Raw genomic sequence first — 21,085 nt, forward strand, 5'->3', positions numbered from 1 at the left:
CCCCCCGGGTGAAAAGCAGCCAAGCCCATGCTGCCGCATGCAAATAAAAGAACCGACGTTGATCTCCTAGGGGGTCAACATGCACAAGCCGACCGGGTAAATCGTGAGAAATGATAGTAAACTCCTTACTTACCACGGAGCAGTACCCTCGACGACTTTTTTTTTTTTGGTTTTGTTTCTCTTTACTTTACGTTCTGCTCGTCTACACGGTCAGGGCACGGGGCACTCAGTAGAGTAGAGTAGTACCAGCGTGTATGGTAGCATGGGCCTGGTGAAGCTTCTGCCAATCCTTGGTTCTTATCATTCAAACCGTCCAGTGTGGAGGCCACTTTTTGTTGCCAGGCCGAGCGTAAACCCGCTAGTGGTGGTGTGCCACACGGGCGAGAATGTATGTGTGGCATTAGTTGTTGTTCCCCAAATCCCCACAATGTCAATTTATATGCGGAAATAATTCCTGCTCTTAATCCTCGAGCTGCCAACCCCGTGAGCTGGGCAGGCATCCGAAATCCCTGTGCATAAATAAATTCCTCCTAGCGCCCAAACCATTCAAGCGAAACTGTACCGTGATAGCAAAGTACATATTAAAGAGGCTTGGAATTGCCTTAGTTTACAGCATAAAGTCATAAGTAGCGTCATGTAAAACTTACATTATTTTCATCACACATCGCCAAACGCAATTATGACGCGTGAGAAAAGTCACCGTGCTATCGGGAGATGCTTTCGGGAGTAAAACACGTTTCATACGCCTCCGTCCCATTGCGAGGTCACTGCACGGTGGTTAATCAACTGATCCCAAAAATCAAACCACACGGCTGTCATGCCATCGCCTCAAACTCGTCTGAATTCAAACAACGCAACACGGGCGCACAGTAACGGCATGACAATGGCATGAAAAGGAACCCACCAACATCAACAAAGGGACAATTCCTTAACCCAACCTTAAGTTGTGAGTGAAGGAATCCATCTGGCGGAGACTGCTCATGCCGGTCTGTAATTGGATCGTTCGCCACCGATTCCACTGTGGTCTGTATGACATTCGATCTGTGCAATCCTCGAAGGGCGAAGCACACCGTTCCCTTTGAAGGTGATGATGATGCTGAAAGAGGGGGTTCGGGAAAGAGAGGTCAGACAATCGGACAGTGGTGGACGAATTTCCAGTTTGAGGTCGATACAGCATTGACCGGTTTGGGGCGCGTGTGGTTTAACCGTGTGGTGGTCAGCGTGCGTCTGGTTCGAAAGTGTCGTTGGGTTCTCGCCCCGCGTGTTTTTGGTTTGTTGCTGGTTTCACGCAAATATCAGGTTGATGCCACCCTGTAGGATTGTCGAGGCATTTCCAAAGCAAAGCATAAACCGTATTGCAGTGCTAATTCGGAGGTGGTTTGTAGCCATTAGTATTAAATTAGCCAAAATAAGTTATTTCTTTTATTATGTTTGATTACAAATTTACTCAACTTACTTAAAATTTTACTCAATATGACTTGAATGAGCGCTAATTTTTAACGGAAAATGCATCATTGTAACAAGGCAACATCTTATTTCTTTCATTAATGGAGAACCCCGTATTTCAGGTTGTCTTACTTTTTGAGCTATCGTGGCCGTTTACCATAATATACCATATATGCAGCGCCGTCTGCTAAATATCACTGATAGTCACTTTTCACGATCTAATCGAACGATCAGTATTATTAACATTCATTATACAAATATGTTTCACTACATGAGTTGTAATTGAGTATCATCTTGATGATTGATTATGATATATTTTGAGAAACTTTCCCAAAGGTTACGCAATTTAACTTACATACTACTAACTGTAGAACTTAATGTAATCTGAGATGAGGGAAAACAATGAGAGGAATGCGGGAAAGGAGCTAGAATTTTGCGATTTATTTCACGTATATTTTGAATGCGGAAAGTGAACTGGGAGAAAGAGATGTGGACATTGAACTTACGGAAACATGCATAACATAGCATTGCTCTAATCATTGCTCATAGAGTAGCAGTTCTCCCATTTTATGTCATTTCCAGACGGTTTATTCCTAGGTCCTTTAGTTTAGTAGTATGTTAAAAAGACTACTGCATGAAGAACTGTTTTATCAAATTAATATAATTTCTCTCATGGTTCATCCACGCCGTAATGACACGTGATTGAAGCTGCTGTAATAAAAAGCGACTTTGCTCAGTCGCCTGCCATCTCTAATTCCAGGCGCATGATACTCTTACCGTGCCAAGTCTTGTTATCTTGTTGCAATTGTATCTATTTTTTAATAATCTCCAAATTACAAACAGGTAGATTCACCTGCAGCTTAAGCAATTTGGGAAAAAAATCTTTGAAACTTGTTCTGCCTCGGGACTTATTTCATTCCCCTTATGTCATGTCGCTTGTTGCACGCGCCATAAAACACACGGCCACGCATTTTTACATCTACATCAACCCGAACGCGTGAGATGCTGTCGTGCGAACCCACCTCTGTAATGCAGAACACGTGGCGAAATTTAATATAAACGGCAAATAAACAGAAATTGATTTAGTTTTTTATTCCCTACTCGGGCATGTGGCTGCAATTGACAACTTGTCCACCTGTTATTTTGTGCATGCTGTGTAGGGGATGAATTCTTGTTCTGTGTGTGCGTGCGTGTTTTTTTTTGTCTTCATTTTCTGCTCATCCTTGAAAGGGTTCACGCTGTGCTTTGCCCCGCTCCGGGTGGAACAACAAATTGTTGTAAATTTACACACAGCCACTGTGCAGAACCGCAGCGCTTTTTTGTGGGTTTACCTGCCCCATGCACTACAGCCGATTACAATAACATTTAAACACACTTTCCATTCAGGTATGTCAGCTAACGACATCTTAGTCCTTTTTCTTGACTCAATCTGGCCCGTCCTGATTTCACAAAGCCTCTCCTTCCCTTCTGTCCCCTCCTCCAGCAATGAGCATGTGGTGTTACAGGTTACAGCAAATTCAGAAATGCTGTAACGATTTTAATAAATAATAGGCAACCCGCACCGACTGACAACGACTGCGGCAGTGTACAAGGAAAACGACTCTAAACCTCGAACCGTACCGTACACGACCCAGATTGCCGCTCGAATGGGGTACATATCGTACACACACACACACAATTTTCGCACTCCCATTCCCAGCCCCAGCAGATACGGACGAACGGGCGGAAATTAGCCGTGCAACTGATGACGAGCAAACAGGTCAAATGGGAGAGGGTGACGATTCGAAAAAGGGACTCGGTATAAGGCAGGGCGCCGAGCTGAGGCGCTAGAAATCGAATCAAAAAGTCATCCCATTTACACCGCCACTGTCTTACTTTCACTTTGCCCGCTGCTCTTTCCTCCCCTTTTGGTCGGTCTCACTTTATGTGTTTTGGTTCCTTATGCCGAGCTCACGGCAGAGGAAAATCGAATCGAACAACGAGAAGGACAAAAAAGGATACACACAGGGAAACGACTTTCTTCCCAAAGGACACGGCGCATCTGATGTTGGCCCGGCCCGCCAGCCAGCCAATATTGCGTGGGATTGTAAGCAGAGAGCGGCAAGTGGTAAAGATTTTCCCAACATGATAAATAGTGCGGCTAGTAATGTGCTATTAATCCCGAATAGATTTAGCACGGGAAAAGATTTATTCCGTGCGTACTACGACCCTTTTGCTGCCAGCACGCATTACCAACCTTATGGGAGCCCCGTTGTTGTGGCCCCGGGAAGAAGGGTGGTTTTACCGTTGTCTGTCTGTCGCGCAAGTCATTGTGCCCCGGTAGGTGTTGGTTCTTTGGCAAAATTAGAACAATGGGTGAAAAGATTCAAGCGGGCAGAGAATGTAGTACGCTCATTAATAGCGCAGATCCTATTTTTACTGCACTTTCTAAAAAATGTATCGTTTATATATTTTTAATTTCGAATCTTTACCTTATAATTATTTCTGTTAGCATGCGCTAGTCTCAATTCGAAATATAACCTTAAGTTTCATTGTAAAACACAAAAACACAAAAAATATATGAGGCAAATATGTGTAAACATGTTTAATATTCAAAAGACTCCAAATTACTTTTACAAACAATTTAGTAATATTCACATTCTATTTAAACGGTTGAAATAAAACAAATGGCCAAAATATTATTTTCACCACTGTGAATCAACGGGAAACTGTGACTAGTTCATTATTTACTAGTCAGGATATTTGTACGAGCCTAAAAATAAACAGGCTACAAATTCCTTCCGAAAATCCCCTACCAAACCTTCCTTCAACTTCTCTCCCTTCCCATTACTTCTCCCGCGTATAGTTGTACACGATTTCAGTTCTGGCCCTTTTTAGGCCCGTCTAATGTGTCTGCTGCCGGTAGTGACAGTGCGTTGAACGTTTCCCCCGCTGAGCGAAAACACAGCCAGTGATGGTGCGATGGTCGACCGCTGTGCCAACACTGGGGTGTGGAAACGGGTGTTGATGAAGGTTGTGTAGGGATCGACAGATTCCCTAATGCAGACCGTGTCCCAAATGCGGAGGGAAACGGTGGTGTTGGTGGTTGTGATGGTGTACCGACAAATCCTGCCCAAAAGTGCGAGGTAATGAAAGTGTAATAAAAGTATTATTGAGGCGTACGATTTATTGTTTATTTATTAATAACATGCAAATTGAAAACATTCGGGCGGGTTTATCGATAACGAACCGAATCGCTGCAAAAGAATGTGTTGACTGGTAATCGATTTCGCTGCATACCGATGGTTACCTGATATCGTTATTGACATTTTTTCGTTTCAAATAATGAAATTTGCTACTCGTGTAATATTGCTATCAATTGTTATAAGATGTTAGTTTAATGATAAGGAAACAACGGTGAGTTACAATAGTTTACAATAATTAAAACCGTGAGTTAATCTATTCAACAACCAATATTATCTGTTATATTGATTTTTTTAAATGAAATAAATGGAACTTTAGTTTACAACTATCTTTAAAAACACCTGAAAAGTATTGAATATATCAATGTGGTAATATTTGTTTTGCTCTTCTACTGACTTCACCACCAACAAAGATGCAAGCGGTTCATTGTTTAGGCATCTTTATAACAATTAGTTCGAGCATACCAAATAGTTACACAGCTCAGAGCACAAGATGAATGGTTCTGACAATAGTTTATATTAAAAATATGGAGAACTCCATAGAAGAGTGTTTTGTGGAAGTTTTAAAAATTTCAGACTTTGGCTGCAGTTTCCAAGATTGAAGAAAGTATAACTTTAATGTGTGAATTAGACCTTCGCCTCGCTTATAAGAACACAAAATCAAGGACTGGACTTGATAGAACCAAAACGTTCGAGGCCGGGATAATGTGCTCTTTCATGACTCAGGGAAAGAAATGTCTTCCAGCCAATATAGATTGTAGCGCCAGAAATTGTAATATTAAACCTCATTCTTAAGCAGATCGGTCGTTTTGAAAAGTCTCTCCTAAATATAAAAAAAATATTCCCAAATTTTGTTGGATAACCCTATGAAATTGAATAGTATTTTTCTTCTAGAAAGAAGAGTAACAAATAGAAAAAACATAGTAAATTTTGATAATATTTTATTCTATATCTATATCTTTTATTCTAAATCGTTCTTTGGATTGTGGTTTAATCAACCCTATAATTGAACTAGGAATCAAGCATGTTAATATTAGTAAATTGATAATGTAAATAATATGATTTTTTACTCTATAGCTTATATGATGTACATTCACAATAAGGTAAAACAAAACATATCTTAGTCTTGATTGCCCGTCAAAGAGTCTCAAGTTCCTTCAATCGATGTCCTCCATTTCTATGAACACCTTTCCTCTATTTTTCCCGATAAAACTATCAGTACTAAACTCACCAGAATAAAAATAGTCAGCGTATATGAAATAATGTACCACGCAAATGTTTTATTTGCTGGTGCTAATGATAAAATAAAGTATGCTATGTATACATGAAAAAAAAAACAAATACTGAGCCATTTGTGAACAAACTACACTATTTTTTCGAGCTAATGTTACTCATCTTGAAATGTTTACTCAATGTTCAACTCATTGATGTACATAGAGTTTTCATTGTTCCGTTTGCCTTTCGCATACAGACATTATATTTTTCAATTTCTTCTAAAAAGAGCATTAACATTGCATGCTGTAAATAATCCCATCAACCATTAACAAACTGAATGCACTTAATTATAATGCAGTCATACTAAACGTGTCGTGGCAAAACCCTCCACCCAAACATTTCCATCTTGCATATCGTTCGTAGCAACAGTCTCCGTCTTTATGCAAACAGCTCACGCAAATTAAAACAACCAGTCAATTGTTTTCAATCTACCTTCCCACGAGCCGCCACTTCTTTTCCCCAAAGAGCAAGAAAGACTCCGGCTGTACGGTATTCTAATTTTCCCCAGCCCTGCCTGCGGTACATTACGCACGCCGAAGACAATCGTCAAGAAGTTTCACTTGCACAAACGCCTGTTCGCCATCTTTCAGCCGAAAGGTGCTTAGAAGAAACCGCCAGCAGCCTCAGCACCGTGCGCATTCGCAACCAGCCACGGACACATTCATCGTAAAGCATCTGCTGGTACGACAATACACCTGACACGCAGCAGGCAAACAGGCAAGCTTTTAATCTGATTTAATTCATGCGAGGATTAGTGGCATGAAACTTTCAGGAAAATTGATAATAAATACATTCACAGCACACTGCTGCATGCTTGGCGCTCCGTCGAGCGCACCTTTTTTGACGCACGGGGATTTCCGCAAGACACCATCAAACAATCTAAGACGACCGATGTCTTATGGTCCCTTGAAATGGTAAGAAGACGTTTGTGCTCGTATCGTGCGGTTCATTTTCGTACCGGTGTGCTGTTAAGCCAACTGCTATCTCTACCATCCATTATGGCAAGGTGTCGACTTGCTGTGCAAAGCCTCCATTGCCCGTTAGTGCAAGCGCAAGTACTAAAGGATGCGTGCCACAAGATGCAAAGCGAACGTGGAAGTTTTCTTGCCAGAGTTTCTCCCTCGTTGGTCTCAGAATGATTGTTCAGCTCTGGTGCTTTGTTTCTTAGCTAATGAGTTGTAGGATTCCTTAGCGACTGAGGTGCGTTTATCAAGCATCCATGGAAAGCTATACATGGAAAATAAAAGGTTTGCACGAACGTTGATAAAACGATACTTCCATCAACTATCAACGAGGTGTGCGCACATTTTGAACTCGTACCGTGATCATACGGACGCTGCTCTGTTTCCACGAGTTAGGAACAGTGAAAGGCTTTCAGGCTGGGATTGTTTCGTACGAATGAATGAATTGTCAAGTGATCAAATTCTACAGAAAATGCTTTACGACTACCGCTCAGGAGCATTACAAACCCCGTCACAAGCATCATAAAAACCTCGCGCTCGTGATGACATCCACTTCACCGTAAGACGGTGCCGTCTGCGTCAACCATTTTCAAAACTTTAGCAATCAATCGAAACCAATCAATCAATTATCGTCAATTACCGAGCGCCTCCATCAAAAACCTGAAGTGCGTCCTTTTCTTAGCTAGATTCTTCTCACTAAAAGCATACGAGCAGATTTTGGTTTTTCAATCGATGCCGCATTGCGTGTACATATATTGCACTGGAGTATTAGACTGAATTTAAAATCCATTAAAATGCTGTGTCCCACGAGAGAGCGTTTTATGATTTTATGCAAATAAACTTTCGGAATCGTGGATTCGGGTTATTTGCAGCACATCAAATTACAATATTTTTTTCTTTTTTTATTATTTTGAAACACAACATTGTTCACAAACTTTTTTAAAATTATACACTATTCAATGTTTTTACATGTTGCTCCATTGATAGTGTTCGATTTATAATTTATTATTAATTATTTATTTATTTTTTAATATAATTATAATTGAATAAGTAACATGTGTTTTAAACATAATCAAAATAATGTTATATTTCTCATGTTTAACGAATAACAGTTAAGATTGGGAAACATCTTTTTTCTAGTTTCTATTTACGGAAGAACGGCCGTGATTCTTCATTTGTTCATTTCTTCAAAAAAGTGTATTTTTTGCGTTGCCAACAAAAGTATCAAGTGAAAACATATTTTAACGACGCTATAAACGTACACACTGGAAAAAAATGCGTTTGATCTTTACCGAACCAGTCATGTTTGGGATCGAAATCTAAACAACACGAGGTATAGCACGTTCAACACGATTGTTAACACCCGAAACCTTCAAACGCTGTGCAAATTTCAGTCAAAAACACCGTCCCGGTCTGTTCTGTTTTGTTGCTTTTATTTATTTTGTGATTCAAATTACGCATCATACCTCCGGAATCTGCAGTGTGTTAGAACGTATCATTTTGTTATAAGTCTTTTTTTCTTTGGCTCAACAGCCGTTGTCGCTCAAGGCCTGCCTGTACCACTATTTGTGGGCTTGAGCTTTCAGTGACTTAGTGATTTCGCTCCATAGCAGGATAGTCAGTCCTACGTATGGCGGCATGTTCCATTCGAGGCTTGAACCCATACCGGGCATGTTGTTAAGTCGTACGAGTTGACGACTGTATCACGAGATTGGCCATTTAGAAGTTAGAAGTATTACCTGATTTTAAAACTCACGTGATGAATTTTCTATCTATTACTTTATACATTACTATATCTATATACTTTATATGTACATGCAAGTGTTATTTAAAAGAACTACAAACATCAGATATATAAATGTACTGTACAACAAATTGAGCAAACATATCCAGCACTACACTTTACACCTTATAACATTTACCATATAACATCTACAAATCCAACACTCTGCAACTCTTTGCCCGTAACGTTTGGAGGGATGTTTGGCAAAATAGATCGCATATTTCGCTCCACGAAAACCATTTCAAGTGTACTTTGGAAGGATTCCGTCAAAATTGGTTCGTGGCAGCTTCACAGTCGCCTGAACGATTTCAAACAAACGGTTCAGTTATCCGTTCCCGTCGCTGGTCCAAGCACTTCACACCATCGCCATGGTAACGCTTCCAGCATCATCAGCTTTCCATTGAGCGATTGCTGGAAAAACGGATATCCAACCAACGGGAGGCTGTAGTTGTGTGCAGTAGTGTTAGTAGGCCGGAGTGCCGTTACCAACACACACCCCAAGCCGTTCGTGAGATGATTTTCTCCTTTTCCCAAGCAGCTCTTCGTTGGGGCATGGGATAAGCTAGAAAGAGAGCGCGTGGAAATGCTCCTAAAATGAAGGTGCGGGAGTTTCTCTGCTTTCGCCATTTTGGACATTCCACATCCCAAGAATGCTCTGTATCGAGTGGTGATGTTCTCGTTTGTACGACTTGCCAACGATAGGCATGGAACGGAAAAAGGGGAGCTCAGAGGGGGATGAACGATGAATTTTTCAGAAGCATGCGCGGGGCATGCCACTTGCCGATTTGTTGTGTCTTCCCAGCTTTCCGTTCTGCTCGAGGCCATTCCATCCAGCTGGAACGCAACCATTTTGAGCTGAAGGATAAAAGATTTCTTGCAGAAAAGTTTCCGTCTACTTTTTTATTGTTTTTTTGTGTGAATATTTTGTTGCCTTAGGAAAAGACAGTCAGCTTTTGGAGGAAGAACAAAGTTTTTCGGCTCATCTGGCTTTGGCGTGCTGTCGTTTTGGCTGGATGGAAAGATACAAAATGCCAATTTTATTGCAGCCTTGCGTAACGCTGCATCGACGGTCTTTCCCGATGCTGCGAAAACTTTGTTAATGTTCAATTAAAAAGGATTCTTATTGAACTGAGATGTGTTTTAGACCAAATCAATACTTTACATCACTGACAAGACCAAATGTTTATTATCATGATGTACGTATACATACAACTTTTTTATTCACTTCATGCTTACAATTAACGTTGGAGATTCTGATAAAGAACAAATCCTTCAACAACAGTTGCGAAGGATTTTTTTTGTTTGTTGCTTTATTTGTGATAAGATGTACCAAATTGTTTATGGTCAGTTATTTACAGTATTTGATAAAATTTGTTACTTCTAAAAACATGTTTAAGTAATACAATAATCAGCCAAGTTTGACCAAATGCGACCTACGAGCTGAGCTCATCTGACCCGCGAGTTAAAAGTTAAAAAAAAGAAAGTTAAGTCCTAAATAGCTCCACAAAGATACATTGATCAATAAAGCGAATAAAGTGAAAATATGCTTAAATATTTGCTGTTTTGTTGAACTTTTTCATCACCTAAAGCGAGTAGTTTTACAAATTTCTCTGATTTGTATATTGATTTTACCATCTCTACGTAATATACCAAAAAATAAAAACAAGATTTTGAAATCTGGTCTATGACTCTCTTTAATTTCTTCAATTTGACGCTTTAATTGAAAAATCATTCCAACCACTGGCCTTACGTAAAAACTAGTATGTATCTTCTAATGGAGCAAATACCGATATTTTTTAATTACTTGGGAAAGTTCAGTGAGATTACATTTAAAAAACAGCAAACCATTTTTACGAACCATGCAAAAGATAAATAAAGAAGTTTTTTTGATGCATTGCAATAAAACTTGGGATTTTATGGAGTAAAAATCTTTTGTTTCATCCTCGGCTCAATTTAAGAACAAATAAATTGTTTTGTGGTATTAGGCCAAACATTTGTTCATTTTTTTAAATAATTATTTCAATGCGTTGTATTGTTCAAGCAATATCTTCATTTATCACTGCACCACAGTACTTATTGCACAGTGAAGCATTGTCAAATGTTTCAAATCCTTTTTTTATAGAGATTTTGAGCCGATTGGACTCTAAAATCTAGCATTCTTCTTTGCCAGCCATTTGAAGCTTTAGATTTATTTTATTTAGAAAAAAATAAATCTTTGCCAGCCGTTCATTTTATTTAGAATGTTTGCCTGTTTTAAATTTCGTTTTGGTTAAAGTTCTTTATAAAAGCCAGTTATACGAAGTGTCAAATCCTTACCTTTAGAACATGCTGGTTTAGGATGTAGTGCACTAAAAAAACTTTACCGAAAAGGCCGCAAAACAGCATCGTCCGCAGAGAGAGAGACAAAAAAACATACATAATCCCGAACAGAAGAAACCCCCGAGCATCAAACAAAGCAGGTCATCATCAGCAGCAGCAGCAGCAGCAAAAACAACAACGGCAGCATCACGATATGGTGCTGGTAGCGTCATTAGTACACAATTTCACACCAACCTGCCAAAATATTTATTAGTTTCAGCTTTATTTACTCAACCATATTCCACGTTCCGCTTGTGTGCGCGGGCATTTGGATCGGTTTTTCTGACCCTCACCTAGACCGGTTCAAAACAGGTCCAGTCGGTGTGTCTGATCATTTCATTTTTCAGGACCCGGACCAAATGCCGTCGGCAAAATGATAAGCAAATAGAAACGGAAGAAAGGGTTTTTGTTTTTAGTTTTGACGTTTTTCAAAGATATAAATTAACACAATGCACAAGAAAATGTGGTTTTGCGGTAGATTGATTCCTTGCCGTATTTATTTGTCTTATTCGGAATCTTTCATTTCAACGTTGATGCCTCTCATTTCAACACATTAAATCATAATTCTACAATGCTCAGCTTTATATAATACAAAACAAATGTTAAGAAATTCACAAAAATACTGCAAAACTTGGACAAACAGGTGTCCAGAAGGCAGCGCGACAAACTCATAATGCACAAAGAATGTTGTTGTCATGCAACCCTCCGTGACTCTTTGTCCTCGGGGAATTGTTCCTCGGCCGCTGTGTCTTTGCTCGGGAACCGCAACGGTGTCATTGTCTACGGCGAAAAATAGTCATTGTCCTACCGATTGCGAACTGCTTTCTAAAACATACATTTTTAAACCCTATTCCATCACTATTTTCCGCCATTCATCCGTCAGCGTTCAGATGGATGGCCGTTGGAGTTTGCTGCAGCATGTAGCTGTTTGCATCGCGCAAGCCGAGTCTAACAGTTGGGTTTTTTTAGATAAAACCGAAAGTTCCTCCTCGCTAGGCGATGCTGTTTCGGTTCCAAGGAGCGCGGAACAGAATGGCAAGTGCGGAATGCGACACTTCACACAATCACACAAGGATTATCTACACTTTGCTAGGATGTTTCACTTTGCCTCGCCGCAACACGGCTTAACCGTTCGAACTGCCGAAAAGGGAAACCGAACCGAACGAATGAACACCGCACTGGTTTAAGTGACGGTTGTTTTAAGGGGTTTTTTTTTGGTCGAAAAGATAGATTTTTATTTCCATCATTTATATTTCAGTCGGTGCCAAAGTAGTTTTACGTGTAACCACACCGGGAACCGCCCGTTGGGAATTGGTCTGTGCTACTGCTGGCCGGAGCGCCATCAAATTCCCGGACCCTCGACCAAAAAGAAACGGCACGTAAATAGCAAACGGCGGACAGAGCGTAAAGTCAACGACGTAGACAAGGCTCCTAGAAATGGAGGACCAATATTTTATCACTTCGCCACTTTGCCAGCCAGTAATGGTTTGTTGGTGTTGGAAAATGTAAGGTGGCGTTGTGGCAAATAGCACCAGTCTACCCAACATCCTGCCCAAACTGTGGTATGGAGTTCAGAGTGGGTGTAACAACGACCGAAAGCCAACCACAAATAAACGAGCCAATTGCATCAGTGTTGAGCTTTTGTTGATCTGTTTATTATGCTCTTAAATGTTTGCCCAAGGAACTATTGTGCTGCACTCATGCAATAATAACATTATACATATCCTTTTCAATTTCATTTTACTTTGAATTGAAAAAGTTTAAAGTGCGCGTTAGTAGTAGTCTGTAGTAAGGATATCAACTGCACAACAACAACATTGTCATAATCTCACTTTTGACAATACGTAAATAACGGGACTTGAAAAAAAACCTTCTCTGCCTCAAATAGAGAACAAATGGTAGATATTAGCAAACTAGTTGAGCCCAACACACACTAGCACGCACAATTCATACCCTTCGGAAGCCATCCTCACATCATCCGCCAATGCGTACCACTGTCTGAGCCGTCTGAATCTCCACCCCGGAGACCATAATGGTATCAAAACTGGGAGTAATGAGACGGGCAATTAATCATTCGGACTCGACCGTCGAGAAGCGTCAGAGATAAATGGAGGAAAGGATTCCCCTACACGGTTGATGGCCGAAATGGGACCATGCTCTCCCAATGCTGTCTGTCTGCTGGCATGGCTCCGAGCGGATGCTGAAAGGCACACTCACACCCAAACAACGCCACTGGCGACCGTGTACGATCATTTCGGATGATATTTGGTCCGAAACTCTGGGACTCTGGGTGAGAAATGATTTTCCGTTTGACAACATTATTATCGCATTTGGCGTGCTGAGTGAGACATAAATTACCTTTCGAAGGGGAAACGTAGGTGATGGAGTGTGTGTATATATATTTTTTGTTATACTATCACCGTAAAATCGATTCGAACGACGATAAAGCACCACCAACACACATGTACCGGTGGGAGAAATCAACAACGAGGAAATAACAGTGTAAAAATCAATATGTGTGCAAGATTATACGGGATGTGTGCAACATTGCATACATTTACGGAACTAAATATGGAAAATTTTACATTGTATTTAGGATTTATTAAGGATCGCAAATTTAAAGATTACTTGACTTCAATAGCATGTGTAACAAAGCGTCCAACAAAATATCTAAGTTGGATCTAATTTTGTGGTTTAACATGAACATATCAAGTCATGAGAAACAAAATCCTCACAGATAACTGGGTAGAGCTATACAAAATAATGGAAAACTTCTAGCTTTTGGACCAGATTGTGTACACATGTTTATAGATTTCATGAAATTATGGTGTTATATTAGACTCAAAAATAAGATAAGCAATTGCATATGTCTGGATGAATATCAAAGCCGTCCATAAAATTGTGCAAATAATATTTTTTATTATTTGTACATAAATATACAACAATTTGAGCTGGCTCGTGGTACAGTCGTCAACTCGTACGACTTAACAACATACCCGCCATGGATTCAAGCCCCGAATGGACCGTGTCCCCATTCAGTCATCGTATTGAACAACTTGATACAATATTAGTATAATATATGAAATTGTATTATCAAAAACAGTACAAATAGCCCAATGATCTAAATTTTCTTGTTATGTGGTTATTTGGTCAATTTGGTCAAATCAATGACACATCAGCAATTGTTCTGAGGCATTTACTTTATTTTTAAATCAATGATTCATTCCTTAAAAATGAAAGAGTAATTACATAAAACTCGGGAGAGGGTTGCACAGCACACCAAATATTCTTCCAAGCATCTTATCTAACTCTCACTAAATAGCTAAAGGATGGCTTCGACAGAGATAGCAGGAAGATGTGCTTGGAAAGTGACTCGGGTTAAGATATAAATTAAACACTTGCAAGATAAATAAGTAAAGATACAACTAAATATTGAAACAAATAATGCACACAACAGTGCTTCGAAAACATTACTTGATAAGGATGCACTAATGAAACATTAACCAGTGCAATATCAAAAGCATTGGATGTGGATGCATTAGCTAGTGTGTTATGCCCTCTGCTCTTGGTCTTTCTTGGTTTGATGGCTACGTCAAGACAGTGAGCAAACATCAATAAAAAAAAAGTCACCCAACCACCATCACCATTAAAGTCCATTAAAAGCATCGTTTGCCGTTCGTTCTTGCCCTCGTCTCACCAGCTTTGTTCCCTCCAGAGCTTCACGCTTCCCCTTTGCCTTATACGCGGCCAAATCATTCATACCCTAACACGGATGACTTTTCACGCCTAGGATGTGCGCCCGTTTTTCCACGCTCTTATTAGTTCCTGCTCATTTCCATGTCTCGGAGCGTAACGAGGGTAAAATATGCTTCATCAGGTACAATCAAACGATGATACGGTGGTTTTCAAATGTGTAGTGTTAGTTTTTTTTTTCTTCTTCTATACAATGCACCGCAATACAATACAGTCTTGGGTGTCTTTTACTGGTGGTTTGGGATAATGCCATGTATCAGCTCTTCTGGCGCTCCTCTGTTTTTGTAGGCGCATATGCTAGAATTGAAATCAAGCAGTTGTTCCCTTTACTTGTTTTTGACAGCTTCACCCTAGGCTCGCTTTAGCACTCTGGCGCATAACTCACGCGAGGGAATTCAATGAAAGGCTGGTGGGGTTTGAAAAATATGCAACTCAAATTAGATGTTTCCCATCATTCTTTATAAGATTTATAAAATTATAAATAAAATAAATACAAAATTTGTTTTTGGAAACATCCATCTCTCGGAATTTTCCAAAATTATGTTCAATATTCTGATTATTTAATCCTAATTGGCAACCCGTTTTTGGGTGGTCAAATCTTAACGAGAACTAATACTACTTGCTTTCTGTTAGTGTTTCGAAATTAACACTACAAATACACACTGGCACTAAAAATTAAATTTTCATTTGTTTACTTTCAATCAATATCATCGTTAGAATTAGCACACAAAAACAGTTTTTGCATTTGCTTCATAAAAGTGTGAGAACATCCACTAAAATTCATTTTATCATAAATGTTTTCACTTGACATTAAAAATTAATAATTGCATGTAATCATTGTCATTGAATTATCCAAGGTAAACCCAACTTTTTCCCAACAATAACTCCCTTTCCTGCAATCAAAAAGTTGAGTACAACGCCCAATGACTAGCTAAAACCGTATGATCCTGCCGGTCGAAAACGATCCCTCCATTAGAGAACACCTCGTGTCCGCTGCCAAAGCGATACCATGCGTGCGTATGCCGGCAAATGCCTCTGAATCATGAATTTATAATATGCAGTTTTCCCCCTGCATTTGATTAAAAAGTTGAATTAGTTTACCGAAAACCGGTGCTCTTTGTGCATGTTCTAACTCCGGAACGTCGTAGCAGACCAGGGAGCATTTGGAACACTTTCCAAGGACCAAAAACCTTGGCCAATATCTAACCTACTGCTGCAGAAACAACATTCGAACGCTCTTACTTGTGTGGCGTAATGGTACAATCAAAACACACCCGACTCCACCCGTGGAATCTTCGTAATCTGATGTGGCTGATGTTATTCTTACCGCCTCCGCCTACAGTCTCAGCGGTTTCTGACAGTTCTGCCAAACTCATAAACGAATGTCATTATCATAGATCATTGTTTACCGACTGCACTTCTCGACCGCGCAACCTTAACCTAAAGTGGAACCTCCGTGAAAATGATGTAACTAAGAACAGCTCAAAGGAAGAAAAACATACTCGCCCCAGAAAAAACAACTCGTGCCGCTTTTCCACCGTCTGGGCTGGGCGCTTTTTCTTTATTTTTATCGCTAAATTTGTGTTGCCTGTGCGTCCGCATACTGTGGCACGTTGCATTGCGTGCCCATCCCTGTGGTGCACCGCTTCCCGAACCAGCACTCGAGATGCCATTTGGCACAATGACACCACCACCCTTCGCGAATAACATACATTGACACAATATTTTCCCGTTCTTGCGCGACTTTTTTTGTATTTCCCCTCCTTTACCACGGCTGCCGGCTTCCCTTAGTTTTTCAAACCATGGCGGTAATCTGTGCGGGACCTCGCCTAGCTGCCAACCACGCGGTACCATTTTCTGCAATTTCATACATAATAACCATAATCGTAATGATAAACAACAGTGAATAATAAATAGCACGTGATTACCACCGATGATGCGCGGCCCGACTTTTGAGGCGGCAGGCAAATCGGAAAAGGGAACAGTCCACACACACACACCAGCAACTTCAAGAGGCTTAAAACAAAACCTAAAAAATCTAACGTCCTCAACGTCCCCGTACCCCGAGAACGATGCTCAATTTCGTCAAACCCACCACCACCACTACTACCACCATCATCATCAACAAACAATTCGGTTAATTCGGGTTGTTTTGTTTTGGTTCCGTTGCGTAAAAAATCCGGGTTTTTACGCGTGAAAAGAGGGAAAACTATTGCCTGTCCACTTTGTTTTCCCGCTTATACGCATCGTCCGCACTCGGGGTCGGTCGGCTTTTTATGGTTGCTTCAAATTATTTTTACTGTTAATGAACTTTTGATTTGTAAAGCGGTAGTTAAAATTTATTAAATTCACATTCTTTTTTGTCCCCGATTTGAGATACTTTTTTTTAATGGATGTCTTTGTACTAAATTTCCTATTCCCGTTCTTTCTTTTTTCTCCATAGGTTTGGTTCCAGAACAGGCGTGCCAAGTGGAAAAAGCGAAAGAAGACCACCAACGTTTTCCGCACACCGGGTAAGCAGCGTGACAATGGCCACAGATAGGCACGATGGGGTGGGAAATTAGTCATTGCTCTTACACTAGACTCTCTTCTTGTTTTCTCCACTCACCTCCTGTAGGCGCACTATTACCTTCGCACGGATTACCCCCGTTCGGGGCCAACATAACCAACATAGCCATGAGCGAAAGCTTATGCGGCACGTCAATGTTCGGGGGCGATCGATGGGGCGTTGGTGTCAATCCGATGACCGCCGGTAGGTACATGTTATCCGTGAAAAACTATTCCAATCGTCAACTAACGCCTTTTATATGAATAGCTGCGTTTGTCACATCCTTCACTGAAACTAATCCTTCATTTTTCTTTTGTGCGCTTGTTTGCGGCGGCTACTAACAACACCACTAACCACCAACAACACACTGCCACCAACTACTAACCAACATCCGTGGGGCTGGCACAGGATTCGGTCAGCTGAACCAATCGTCCTCGCTATCCTCCACGCTCAACACGGGGCTTAACTCGGGCATCAACATATCCTCGGCTATGGGGGCCGGCGGGTATCATAACTATGGACTGAATGCGTTAGGTAATTACGATGGGCAGTCGCCATTTTTCGACTATAAAAGAATAAGCTTCATTAAATTACAAATGACAAGCACTTCAATATCCCAATCATGTTGCATTACTGCAAACACACTTTTGTTTATTCCAAGAATTTTATTGGTATTTACATTTTGTCAACATCTTTCAATCATCATTCAGGGTTGTTTTGCACGAAAGTTTTTACTGATGAACTAGTTTGATTGATTGTAAGTAATTCTTGGTTATATTACCAAATTCAACACGCTGCCCGGAAACAGGGTGACTTTTATGGATTTGTTTTTCAGTAAATAAAAACAAAATTGCTCGCATATTTTGCCAATTTTCATTTAAAATCATACAGCTCAGTTAAGTAAAAATATTTATCAAGCAAACGACTGAGCGTATTTTTTCCCTTTATTATGATTCTGTAAGCCAAACATATACCATTTACCTTCATTTATTCGCCTTACATACAAAAGAGGAATTATATATTCGGTATGGAATTATATATTATCTTATGGGATAATGTTTTCAATATTATTTTTACAACAATTAACCTCTACAAGACTGTGCACAACTTAATAGGTAATTTAGCCATTAAATACCTAAACCAAGATCTTACTAATCGCCATGAAATCGAACTAAGGTTTCAAGTAGAATCACACAAACTTGAACAGCAAAAGTAAGTTAAGATTAAATCCATCCGTTTAGTGGTGATAGTCTAAATCAGGGATCTCCAAACTTTTCAGTTCGCGGGCCGCATTGCTTCACATAAAATGGTGTTGAGGGCCATCTTTCCGTTGCCTGTAACTAATGCGAACGTTAAAATTTCGTCTTTATAGCAAAATACTAACACGATATACAAAACTTCTATAGCTTTCTAATATTTAAGCTTGGTCTACATCTCTGAATAGCAACAATTACATTTTCTTTAAAAATATTCACAATAATTAACTATTTATTTTAACCTTAACAAAGCCGCAAAGGGCCGCATAATAGGCCCCCGAGGGCCGCATGCGGCTCGCGGGCCGTAGTTTTGAGACCCCTGGTCTAAATAATCGATCCATAGGTTCAATTGCCATGCCATTGATGAAAATAATTTGCTAAGCACAAACGAAGTCCTTTCGAAATTCTTTGATATCTTTACTTACACAGTGAAACTTGTTTTTATCATTTTAAACGCGTATTTTGAAGCAAGTCAAATTATCCTTTTACATTTTATGAAACCAGTGAAAATTATGTTCATAAAATGTTTGTGAAACAAGTAAAGATTGCATATTAAATCAAATGCAATATTTGTCTCTAAACCATTAAACTCAACTAGCACATCTTATCCTATGTTGTTTTCTTAGTCACCTTTAATTTTCATCGAGATACACGTTCCTCATAAAATGCTGAGCATTAAATTTAGTTGCATAGTAGTCTAATTACAAAAAAACAGAATTAGAAAAAAATATAATGAATTAGTGGAAAAAAATGTGTAACGCTGTCGAAAACAGGAATCAAAAATAATATTACCCGGAATCAAATTTTACCTAATTTTATTGAGCATCCATTAGCATCCATTATTACAAAGGATGCCAATGCCATGTCGGGTTTTAACAAAAAATCAAAAGCAATTTTTTGAACAATAACTTCCGTGCGTCTATTTTATCGATTTTAGAGTATTTATTTACGATTTCAGAATAATCGTGTAAAACTCTCATCCACGATCCTCACTTTTCCAAATACTTTAACATGAGCAGGTGACTCGCATATGCAGCTGTAATGCCTAATTCCCGTCCCCAAATTGTCCGTCTGCAAGGTCGCATATATGAAAATAAAACATCAGGTTGTATCGCATCCTAGCTAAAACCTGTCCTTAATGGTCAAATAGAACCTCACCATCAGCAGACCGGTTGATCAGACCCAACCATTACGCCTTGAACAGTGCGCTTTGGCAGCGGTCGTCACGACTTACTGTTGCACGCACGAGCCCATCCGGTATGCGAAACCCATTAACACCTCGCGGAGGTTAGGATAAAAAGCGAACCGAGCGAGAAAAGGTAAAAAACGGTATCGACACGAAATTATTCATGCTCACAGGGCAACCGACAGCTCGATGGCCGCCGGACGGCGGGGTTCCGCCATTGTGTGCCGCTGTACCACACGAGGACGACTCAGGGTTGTTTTTACCATCGCACGATTTCGATCGTGATGTTTTTGGGCAAGGAGGCCAGGGAATCGAGGATTGGGCCGAGGGACCCGGGGCATGAAATGGAATGTTTTTTTTTCCGGCTGAGGTTGTTTATTCAAGCGAAAAAAAGGAACGTCCACGTCTGAGTGTTGTTTTTCTTGCTTGGTTCCTGAGCCGTCCGGCAGCCTGGTCGGCCGAAATCGGTGGCCCAGGAAGGTGTGAGGAGTAGCCAGTGCACAGTTCTAGCTTTGTTAAACATGGAAATTTGGTTCTCTTTTTTGCCTTTCCCATGCAGGTGATACGATGATGTACCAACATTCGGTTGGCGGTGTAGGCTGCACGGGAGGCTCACCCACGTCCACCCCGCCCAACATAAACGCTTGCTCACCATCCACACCACCGCTAACGAATAGTGGCCAGCAGCCGAATCAGCCTCAGCAGCAGCAACCGCATCAGCAACAGCAGCAACAGCAGCAGCAGCAGCAACAGCAACAGCAAGGTGCCAGTCAGAACGATGCGTCGGCCAATGGTGAAATGGTACGTGGACGCATAATGTTTTATGAGTGTGTGTGTTTTTTTAATCACACTATCTAGCAGAATGAATTATGTCCTGGTTCAGACTTTTCTTTTAATTGAAAACCGCAGAACAAATAAACGCATCGTATGACTTTTCATATAAAATCCGGGGCACTAAACTAAAAAACAGTGAAAAACTAAATAGTTCACAACATTGGCTAGAAAATGTTTAAACAAAAAATATTATTGCACTAAAAAAGCAATAAAACATTTCTTCTTTAAACAAATCAAATTAAATTAAAAATTTGTTAGTATGCTTTAATGCTAGCTATTGCTTTACCTTTATTTTTAAATTCTTTTTATTTTTTATTGTTTTTATGTTTATATTTTCGTATGTATTGCACATAATTTTGATCGAACACATGAACATAGATTTTAGAGGAGTTTTTAAAAATTAACAAAAATATTAAAGAGAAATCAAACACATTCATAATTAATATTGGCAAGTACATACAATTTACATCAATTTTGTGTATTTTAAATTGAAAAAAAAATA

The 21,085-nt window shown here is 39.9% G+C and overlaps 1 protein-coding gene across 9 annotated transcripts in view; it reads left to right on the forward strand.

Annotated features, from left to right (window-relative positions):
• The window catches only part of LOC120895773 (homeobox protein orthopedia), a 37,358-nt gene that overhangs the window by 14,160 nt on the left and 2,113 nt on the right, over positions 1–21,085 (forward strand). For 8 of the 9 annotated variants that reach the window (XM_040299376.1, XM_040299384.1, XM_040299383.1 and 5 more), the window contains 4 exons: positions 17,203–17,272; positions 17,377–17,511; positions 17,716–17,841; positions 20,309–20,550. In XM_040299376.1, the coding sequence (XP_040155310.1) occupies positions 17,203–17,272; positions 17,377–17,511; positions 17,716–17,841; positions 20,309–20,550 (573 nt within the window). The remainder of the gene's footprint in view (positions 1–17,202; positions 17,273–17,376; positions 17,512–17,715; positions 17,842–20,308; positions 20,551–21,085) is intronic. The other variant, XM_040299385.1, reaches the window with a different exon arrangement.

This window comes from Anopheles arabiensis, chromosome 2, assembly GCF_016920715.1.
Source record: "Anopheles arabiensis isolate DONGOLA chromosome 2, AaraD3, whole genome shotgun sequence".
Classification (NCBI taxonomy): Eukaryota; Metazoa; Arthropoda; class Insecta; order Diptera; family Culicidae; genus Anopheles; species Anopheles arabiensis.